This window comes from Equus quagga, unplaced genomic scaffold, assembly GCF_021613505.1.
Source record: "Equus quagga isolate Etosha38 unplaced genomic scaffold, UCLA_HA_Equagga_1.0 270_RagTag, whole genome shotgun sequence".
In the NCBI taxonomy this organism is placed as follows: Eukaryota; Metazoa; Chordata; class Mammalia; order Perissodactyla; family Equidae; genus Equus; species Equus quagga.
Window position 1 is genome coordinate 836324 of NW_025799872.1, and position 10092 is coordinate 846415.

At 59.3% G+C, this 10092-nt stretch overlaps 1 protein-coding gene and 1 long non-coding RNA gene across 4 annotated transcripts in view; both read right to left on the reverse strand.

Moving 5' to 3' along the window:
* Positions 1-269: 269 nt before the first annotated feature.
* Positions 270-3684, reverse strand: LOC124233917 (uncharacterized). Its single transcript, XR_006887183.1, has 2 exons — positions 2945-3684; positions 270-377 (listed from the first exon to the last, which is right to left on the reverse strand). It is a non-coding gene; the product is annotated as an uncharacterized LOC124233917 (long non-coding RNA).
* Positions 3685-4022: 338 nt separating this feature from the next.
* Positions 4023-10092, reverse strand: part of LOC124233915 (sushi domain-containing protein 3-like) — a 17232-nt gene continuing 11162 nt past the window's right edge. For 2 of the 3 annotated variants that reach the window (XM_046651211.1, XM_046651210.1), the window contains 5 exons: positions 9662-9715; positions 8184-8372; positions 6360-6507; positions 5601-5753; positions 4023-4736 (listed from right to left, as the gene is read on the reverse strand). In XM_046651211.1, the coding sequence (XP_046507167.1) occupies positions 4541-4736; positions 5601-5753; positions 6360-6507; positions 8184-8372; positions 9662-9715 (740 nt within the window). In that variant the 3' untranslated portion in view covers positions 4023-4540. The remainder of the gene's footprint in view (positions 4737-5600; positions 5754-6359; positions 6508-8183; positions 8373-9661; positions 9716-10092) is intronic. The other variant, XM_046651212.1, reaches the window with a different exon arrangement.

Consider the following 10092-nt stretch of genomic DNA (forward strand, 5'->3'; position numbering starts at 1 on the left):
GGTGACGGTTGCACAATGGTATGAATGTACTTAATGCCACTGAACTGTACCCTTCAAAATGGTTAAGATGTTAAATTTTATGTTATGTATATTTTACCACAATTACAATTTTTTTTTTAAAAAAGCAACCCTCTGGTAGCTGTGTGGCAAGTCACTTGGTGGGGGTTGGGGGGCTTGAGAGGAGGCAGTGGGGCTAGGAGGAGACCAGGAGATTCCTGCAGAGATCCAGGTGAGCAGAGGGGAGGCTGGAACCAGAGGGGTGGTTGTGGAGGAGGGAAGATGGGGTGGGTTCCGGATGGATTCTGAGGTTGAGCCAAAAGGACTTGCTGTGGGATGGGATGTGAGGTCCAAGAGAAAGTAGACTCCGGGTTCTTGGCCTGGGGGTGGGGGGAGGGAGGGAGAGTCAGGAGTTCTCTGGCATGCTGAGTTCAGAAGTCTGACACATTTCAGTCTCCACTGCTCAGCCAACAAGGGATTGTTCTGGGCTCAGGCCTTAGGAAGCCCCTCTTCCTGTTTCTTGGGACCCTTACTCTTGAATCCCAGCCACCAGGCAGAAAGGACTCAGGCCACATGTGGTGTTTCCACCAAGAGCCCCAGCTGAAGTCCAGGACAACTAGCGTGAGCTGCCACACATGTGGGTGGAGAGGCCTCTAGAAGATTCCAGCCTGGCCTCTGCTAACTGCAGTCTCAGGGGAGATGCCCTAGCAAGAACCCACAGAACCAGGAGGGAGAGCGACAACATGGCAGCCGCAGTTTTAAGCCAATGAGTTTTGGGGTGACTCACTCTTCAGCAGTGGGAAAGGGACACATAAGTAACCAAATTGTTGAGGAATCCACTCATGAGGCCCAGTTTTTTCCCAACCACTACCCCCAACTGGGATGTTCTGCCTGGTAATGAGGTCCCCTCTGTGACATCTTGGCCTGATTCTGCTCAGCCACTTCTGGGGACAAGAAAAGCATGGCTCCAGTATTTAGGGCTGACCGGTGTTTCTCTGATGACTTAGCTGTCAAAGCAACTGAAAACCACGGGCCTCGCCAGCACCATCTGTGAAAGAGCTGACACAGGCCTCAGAGGACGTGGGTGACGAGAAGGATGGCATGGGACATGAGCTGTCCCCTCTCCTCTCGCACATGGGGGTCACCCTCCTGGCCTGTGAGGTTGGTCTGGTTGACATGTCATGCACACAAGTGAGGAGCGTCCCCACCAGGCCAGACCACTGCATCCCTGGTACAGGACACTCAGCGCCCCTCCCCTTCCTGGAGACTGAGGATTGCTCTGGACCCACAGTGTGAGCAACGAATAGACGAGGCTGTTGGAGACCCTGCGACTTGGGGGGTTCTTATAGACTGAATGTGTCCCCCCAAAATCCATGTATTGAAGCCCTACCCGCTGTGTGGCCTTTGGAGATGGGTGTCTAAGGGAGTAAGGAGGTGAAATGAGGCGTGAGGGTGGGCCCTGATCCCACGGCATTAGTGTCCTCATAAGGAGACAGCACACTCAGGCTTGCCACCCTCTCTGCACGCACACTGAGAAAAGGCCCGCAAGGCACAGTGAGGTGGTAGCCACCTGCAAGCCAGGGCGAGAGCCGGCACCACAAACCAAATCGGCCAGCACCTGGATCTCAGACTCCCAGCCTCAAGAACTGTGGGATATAAGTCTCTGCTGTTTGGGCTGCCCAGCCTGAGCTGACGGAGACAGGGGTCGTGTGTTTCCGCAGCATAACCCGGCCTTGCTGGATGCTGTGAGGACAACAGCAGGGGTGAACCTGAGTGGGAGGGAGCCGTGTGGCCGGCAAGGGAACAGCAGGTGCTAGGACCCCTGGTGGGAGTGAGCTTGGGGTTTTGAGAAACAGCAAGAAAAGCTTTACTCTTCTCTCTTCCCAGTACGAGTTGGAACTGATTTTAGAGGGGATCCAGGCCCAGGTCCCCTCCCTCCCCCTCTAGGGCTGGGTGAAGCCCCTCTGCTCTGAAATGCCTGTGGGAGGTCACAGCTCTCTCCTCCCTGCTTGGCCGGGATGGCTCCCACTCCAGCTGAGCTCCCCGGACCGCAGCACAGATAGACCGGGGTGCAGCAGGATACACTGCCGAGGCCTCCCGCCCCCAGCTCTCCTGGGAGACGGCTCTGCTATCCAGGCTGCACCCTCTCCAGCTGGGCACCATGTCCTTTCCCTCCTGCCCCTCTGCCCTGCAGCCCCCTCACGGCCGTCTGGACACCCACCTCTGTAACTCTCAGCTGCAGGGAGCTGGAGTGGGTGGGGCTGCCCACCCTTCACCACCTCCCCCCAACCCTCCTGTCCTCTGCTCCAGTAGCCCAGGGTCAGGCACCAGGGATAAAACCCACCTCCCTTTGCAAGCCTTCGTGACAAGCCTGTCATCACCTCATCTGGACAAGGGCTAGGAGTTGAGAGTGCCTGGGGGGGCTAGAGCGTAGCCAAGAACTGCGAGCCTTTTCCTGTCAGCACCAACCGCTGCAGAGCTGCTGAGGCCCTGGAAGGAGCCAGCAGAGCCTGACAGCATCAGTGTGCATTGATGTCACCCTCCGCAGGATCAGGGCGGCAGACCCCGCCAGCCCCCACAGCTGAGCCCACAGGACCCTCAGAGGCACCTGGCAAGGGGCACCACTTGCCACTCCTGAAAAAGCTGGGGGGAGCCTGAGTCCGCTGTGACCCAGCATGTGAACTCCCTGCTGCTCTGGCTGGGGCTGGGTCTGAGCTTGCCCACCCCGGTCCCACTGCATCCCCCAAGGAGCACGAGGTGAAAACCTCCGTGTGCCAAAGCAAGCACCACACACACCCTCGGGCCTCACGACCCCACTCCAGAACCCACGCTGTCGAACAGCATCCCAGAACAGAAAAAGGTAACAGCCGAAAACGTGGAACCACCCACGCGTCCCTCAGTGGGGGCTTCCCATGCAAATCACGGGACAGGCGACTGCTCTGCATACCCTGTATCAGGACGTGTTTGTAAGTGAGGGGAAAACATGACAGAGGTGGCTTCAGGGGGCAGCACAGGCTCCTTCAGGACGGCTAGCTCTTCTTCACCAGGCTCCCCTCCTCGCAGCCCCAATGTGGCTGCGGGGCGTCCAGGCAGGAAGCAGGGAAAGTCAGAGGGCAGACCTCAGCGATGATCCTCAGTGGCCAGACAGGTCGCACCCCAAAATCGCACCCCAAATCGCAGGGAGCTGGAGGGAGGACTGACGTGGGCTCCGCTGGTGAGGGAGACACAGAGGGTGCGGCCTGGAGGCTGCCCTCAGCCATGCGGACGAGGTGGATGTGGCTCCAGAACAGCCCCGAGACCGTTTTAGACGCAGCACACAAGCTGCGCGCCGGCAGGTGCAGACGTCTAGAGCGTACCCGCTGGGCGTCCACACGGGCGCCGGCGGTGGGGGGGGCGGGGGGGGAGGCTGAGAACACACGGGCGCTGGCGGGGGTCGCGGGCACAGGGACATGGGGACACAGGGGCGCCGGCGGTGGGGCACCGCGGGGACACAGGGACATGGGGACACAGGGGCGCCGGTGGTGGGGCACCGCGGGGACACGGGGACACAGGGGCGCCCGCGGGGGATGGGGTCGCGGGCACACGGCGTCCTGCCCGGGCTCCCGCCAGCGCTCCCTCGCGGAGCGGAGCTGGGGAAAGAGACTGGCCGCTTTCCATCTTCCTGCGTCCACCAGGGGCCGGGTCGGGGCTGTGGCGGCCGTGGAGGGGCCTCCATGCCTGGCGCCCCCGGGAGCCGCGCCCGGCTGCCTGCCCTCGTCGAGCGGGACCCGGCGGCGGGGCCCCAGCGCGTAGTCCATGTGGGGCTCCAGCTGCCGGGCGCGAGGCGGCCCCGCCCACGCGGTCCCCGCGGCAGCAGCGTGCGAGCGGCGCCGGGGTGACCCAGGGCCAGCCGGCAGCTGCGCGGGCGCCACGCGGGGCCCAGGAGACCCGCCCAGCCGGCTGGGCACGGAGGTCACACCGGACTCCAGTTCACGCCGCTCCCTATGCTTGAGGTTTGCTTTCTCAGGGATTAAAAATCGAGATGGTGATTTTTACCTTTGTATTTTTCAGGATTAGAAAAATTACTGCGTATGTCACACCCCTTACCACAACTTCCAGAGAGAGGGTGCGGCACCCCGCTGGGTCCCTGCGCACAGGCAGCAGCCCCGGGAGGGCGGGCCGGGGAGGGGGCGAGGCGGCAGCTGCGACCGCTGCGGAGGAGTTGGTGGCCTTCCCCCTCGCTATGCAAAACTAGATGCGCTTAAAACGTCCCCAGCATCTGGAAAGGAGCCTGGGCAGAGGGAGGGCAGCGGTTCTGTGACCCTCACCGGCTTCAAGCCTGCCTATAAAAACTGCTACAGCTGGGCTCCCTCGGGACAGGGCATCCCAGCCGGGGTCCCAGCTCGGCACCCGGTGGGATCCCTAAACCCGGAAGCTGCTTTCACTGACCCATCTGGAGCTGGAGACATGTCGAGATGCAGGCAGCAGGCTGGTGGGGCTGGTGGGGCTGGTGGGGCTGGTGTGGCCCTCCATTGTGCAGGGCAAGCTCCGGCCTCGGCTTCAGTCACCCTGGGATGTAGGTGGCGGGCTGTCTGGGCATCCTTGAGGTGGGCCTGGAGGCAGGCAGCCTCTGCCCTGGGTACACCGTGTGCACCACCACCTGGGTGTAGGGTGAGTCAGTGGGGCCACTGGGGGCCCAGGGGTCCTTGTCCACGCCACAGGCCACGCCGGCCAGCTCTCTGGTGCCCTCACTGATGTCTCTGCAGAGAGAGGAGGTGTGAGCTGGGGGAAGAACAAGGACCCTGTTTAACCCCAACTCCATCCCGTGCTGAGCACCCAGGCCCCAGCCTTCACTGGGCCTGGGCAGATAGCTGACCCGAGGCTGGGGAGCCCGCTTCTCCCGCTGGAGCTGCCCTGAGCCTGAAGAGGCCCTTTCCCCACACGAGGAGGTGGTCCAAGGAGCAGCATGCCTGCCTTGCAAGGGCGGGAAGGGCCTCCTGGAGCTGTGCTGGGGAAGGGCTTCTTCAGAGGGTAGGCAAACCAAGGGCCAGGCTGCCCGGCCGGCCAGGATGCCCAGGCAGAGAAGGGACAAGGCCAGGCACGTCCTTGGCATACTTCTGCTCCGGCTGGGCGGTCCTCTGCAGTCTGGGGCCAGACCACCCCCTTCTACCCCCTTCAGTTCCCTGTGGCCCCCGAACCCTCCAAACACACACCAACCCATTCTCCAGGCTGTTCAGACGCTGGTCCCACCCCATCCACCTAGTCTCTGCTCCCAAAGGCCAGAGGGAGGGGGAAGGAGAGGTGCAGACCCACGCCCTGGAGCCCTGGCCAGTCCTGGCGAAGGGAGTACTCCTGTGCAGAAGCTTCGCCTTCTCTGCAGGGTTGAATTCTCAAGACAGGGCATGGGTGGGGTCAGCGCCAGGCGCTGGGGTGTGGGGTCTGGACCAGGGCCAGAAGGACAACCAGCCCCCATCTTAGGGATGGTGGCTGAGGTCCCAGTGAGCCTGGACAGCACGTGGGGCGGTGGCACCCCCGGGTCCTGGTTCTCAGGCCCGGTGTCCTGACCGAGCCAGGGTGGCCCTCGCCCCCGCCCCCCTCCCCCCTGCCTCCAGGCCCATGCCCACGTGGTGAAGCTGTGGTTGTCGTGCGCCTGGCCATGCCGGCTCCCCAGCTCCCCGCCACCACCGCCGTTGTTTCTCAGGCCCTTGAGACCGAGGTAGGCGGGCTGCACGGTCTCCAAGTCCCCCTCTCTCAGCTGGAGCCACAGCTGGGCCGCCCTGGGGAGAGACGGGTAAGACGGTCAGGGGCCTGTCTCCAGGACATGGCCGCGGCCCCTGCAAGGCCGGCTGCCCGTAATTTAGGGCCATACAGTCCCTGTCACAACTACACCGCTCTGCCGCCATGGGGCGGGGCGATCAGTCAGTGCCAGGACAGTCTGCTTACAGAGACGGACGGGGAAGGTCTGGCGATGGACGTGCCAATGGTGGCACAGCACCGCGAGGGTAACTGATGCCCCCGGAATGTACACAAAGGTGGTCAAAAGGTAACTTTTGTGTTATAAATATTTTGCCACAATTAAAAGTTACAAAGAAAGGATACATTTCAGTGAAAAAGAAGTGGAACGTGGGCCAGACCCGGCCTGAGGGCTGCAGTCGACCCGCTGGCCGGCTCGCATGCCCCACTGCAGGGCGCAGGCTGCACAGTGGACAGGCGGCAGGATGGCACAAGCCACGTCCCCACGTCCCGGCTCAGTGAAGGCCACGTGCCCATGTGCCCTCCAGGCCACAGTTCCCCATGAGCAGCAAGATGCCAAGTCCCCGGAAGCCCCACTCCATGCGTCCCCAATGCCCTCGGGAGGCCCAGAGCGGCCCAGGCTGCTGCACCTGTCTGAGCGCCGCTGCTCACTCCTCTTCACGCACTTCAGGAGGCAGCAAGTGAGGAAGGCCATGGACATGAGCAGGATGATGGCACTGCTGACGATGGAGGCAATCACAGCCACCCTGAAGCCGAAGGTCTCGGAGGGAGGCACGGCTGTGAGGGAGACATGACCAGCTCCTGGGAGCAGCTCACCCAGACCTGCTGGGCCCAGCGGTGGACAGGCCCAGCCCACCCTCAGCGAGCCCCATCCCGTAGGGGAGGCAGGGAGGCACTGGTGGCTAAGGTGAAGGTCTGTGCAAACTGTTGTAGGGGTGGAGCTGTCAGGGAAGACTGCCCCCAAAGGAGGGGTGTCTGAGCAGGGTTTTGGAGGGTGTGTAGGACTTCATGGTGGCACAATGGGAGAAGCTCTGACACGGAGTTCAGTGATGGCCCCCCTGGTTCCCACCCACTTTGGCCTGGGGCTCTGAGACCAGATGACAGAAGATGGCCCATGGTCTGTTGTCACAATGCTCTAAGCTGGCAAAACCCTTCAGGGGCCTACATGTATTCTCAGGTCACTTTCCAGGAAGGCACGAAGGCAAGTACAATGCCCATGTTTGGGGTTAAAGGGCCTTCACCACATATCAACCATGTGACATCAGCCATGCACCAAGAAGTGGTTCTATCAGCTTCTAAAGGACATTCTGGAAAAACAAGGCCTGGGATCCTGATTTGAGCAACGCTGCATACTCTCCCCCGTGCCGGACGGCTCACATCCCCCGGTGCCCCGTCCCCTGCCCTGGCTGGACACCAGCCATTCAGAATGAAGACTACATCTCCCAGCCTCCCTTAAAGCTGCCTGTGGTCATATGACTACTATGTTCTGTCCAGTGGTGGACAAGGGGAAGGGGAGTGGGACAACGTCTGAAAGGCTTCCTTGCCCTGACCCTCACGCAGAATTACTGCCTAGGACACAGTTGCTGCCATCCTGGATCACGCAGTTGAGGTCATGCCCAACAGAGCCACAACACAGAAGGGGCCTGGGTTCCCACAATGGGACCAGCCATCCGAGCCATGTGAGCCTAGGACTGCCCACCTGAGGGCCAAGGGCAAGAGAAAGCTCCATCTCGGCCAAACCCTGTTATCTTGGGTTTTATGTCTCTCGGAATGGAATCCTGATGGACACCATCTTTCTCAGAGACTCACCCAACACGTGAGTGTTTTAAAGCCTCTGAGAAGTCCTGTAGCCTATTAACCCAGCCTTTTCCAAACTGTTTTGACTACAGAGCCATTTTTAGTGCACAACACAGATTAACACAATACACATGGCCTCAACTTGGAAAACACTATGCTGGGTATTATCCTTTAACACCCCATACAACAGACATGAGAAAACCATCTCTTCCCCTGACTGAGGCCCCAGGGTGGGCACATCCTGGCCCTTAGTGTCCCCAGTTCTAGAATTCTTGGCACATGGAATATCCTATTAATTTGCCATATGCACGCAAGAAAGAATGAATGAACACATGAGTGTACCTTCCCACCCCGCAGGTGACAAAGTGCTAGCTCAGAGAGCACAAGTCACCTCTCAGAGGTGACAGGCCCTGTCAGTGGCAGAGCTGGGGTTCTGGCCACCTGCTAGGATGTAAGTCCACACTGCAGACATGGAGCCAAGGGCCACCAGCCACTGTCCGGCCATCAGCCCCAGAATCAGGACCCTACACAGCTGCCCAGCTAGGACTGGCCACGCGCCACGCCTCCACCATGGACACCCACGCTGTCCATGCGACAGAATTGGCAGCCCCAGGGCAGCTGCTGAGCTGGGGGCGGCTCAGGGGAACGGGTCTCACCCTTGCACACAGGGGTCCCTGAAGACCACTCAGCAATGCTCCCCTTCCAGGTACAGGTGAGGAGGCCGGACCCCACCATCTGGTGGCCTGAGGGGCAGTGGAACACGATGACAGTCCCCACAGAAGCGCCATCACCACGAAGGAGCTGGAGCGTGCCCCGCGGGGGCGGCTGCACTTGTGCGCACGTGCCTAGGGAGGGAGAGAGGAGAGACGGCTGAGGATCCCACCTGGAGGGCAGTGGCTGGGCTGCAGCCCCTAGCTGGGGTGGGCGCCAGTGCCCCAACCGCCACATGTTGCTCTGGAGAAGGTCACAAGGCCACCCAGACCACCGGGGAGTGGCGTGCTGTCCGCATGGCCGGTGTCCTGGGGACAAACATGGAGCTCATCCCTACATTAAGTGAACTCCGGATGCTCTGAAGACCATGGTACTGAAAAAGAAACATGCATCACAAGACAACCAAAGCAAATACACAGCCACCATGCCAGCACAGCCCCAAAGGCAGGACCGAGAAAAACGAGGGGGACAGACAGGCGTGATTCGTGAAAGGTCAAAGCAACACTTGTTGTTACTCCTTGATAACTGAGAAGCATCAACTCAGATGAAAAATGAAGAACAGACATTTGGAAGACAGAGGACAAAGGTCCTGCACCCTGAATTTAGAGAGACCTTACACAGCAGGAAAAGTCGAACATCCAAATAAAACAATCACAAAAAGAGACACACAAGCAATTCACAAAAGAGATGCAAGTGGCCAACAGACGTGAACGGATGCTTGCCCCACAGGATTGAAGAAATGCTAAATCCAGCCAGTGCGAGTCTTCCCCTCGTCAACAGGGCAACGAATAAAAGAAAAAGACAATGAGCGGAGTCAGCAAGGGCAACAGCCACTCCTCCAAATCTTTCTGGACCGAGTTGGTAAAATATCTTGAGAGCCTTATGCTGTGTGTGCATCTGCGAGTCTAGCCAGAGGAGGTGATGCCGAATCTGCTGCCAGGATTTCTACGGCCTCAGAGCCGTACAGATGGTGAGAAGCGGGAACCACCTATGAGCCCAGCTGTGGGGCAGGTGCATTAATGAAGGTGCATCTGACCATGAGTGCCAGCAAGAGTGTCCTACAGGTTACAACATGTCCCTGTGTAAGGACACAGAGAGACGCTCCAGATGAGGTGGCAATCAAGCGTTTTTGTAAGATATTAACAACAGCAACCGGCACTTCTATGAACTGACTGTGCACTGGACACTGTTCCACATGCTTCACCCACACTAACTCATCTGTCCATACGGCACCTTCCGAGGAAGAACCCCATTCTCCCCACTTGAGAGGCAAGCAAACTGAGGCACAGAGTGAGGGAGCCATTTCCCAAGATCACACAGCTCCTATGTTGCAGAGCCAAGATTCGGAACCAGGAAAGGTGGCTCCTACCTTCTCAACACACACATGCAGGCATGCATGCACGCACATGCAGACATCACGTACTCTTTGTCTGGATTCCCTTGCTTAGCATGATGCAGGAGAGAGGCGCTGGGCTGCCTGCAGTGTGAAAATGAATAAAAGAAACCTTAATGAAGCTGTCCTAAGGGAGGCCTACAGGGAGGACTCTTACCCATCACACATTGTCAATTACTCCAACCAGGAAGAGACCTAGGCTTGCATCTCGGACAGGAAGTACAACTACTTTACTACAAAAGGAAGACTTCTCTCCCCACCCAGCAACAGCCCAGCCAATCAGAAACGCACAGCTCAGCCAATGAGAAACACACAGCTCAGCCAATATGAGAAACGCTGCAGCCCAGCCAATGAGAAACACACAGTTCAGCCAATGAGAAATCCTACAGCCCAGCCAATGAGAAACACACAGCTCAGCCAATGAGAAATCCCACAGCCCAGCCAATGAGAAACGCTGCAGC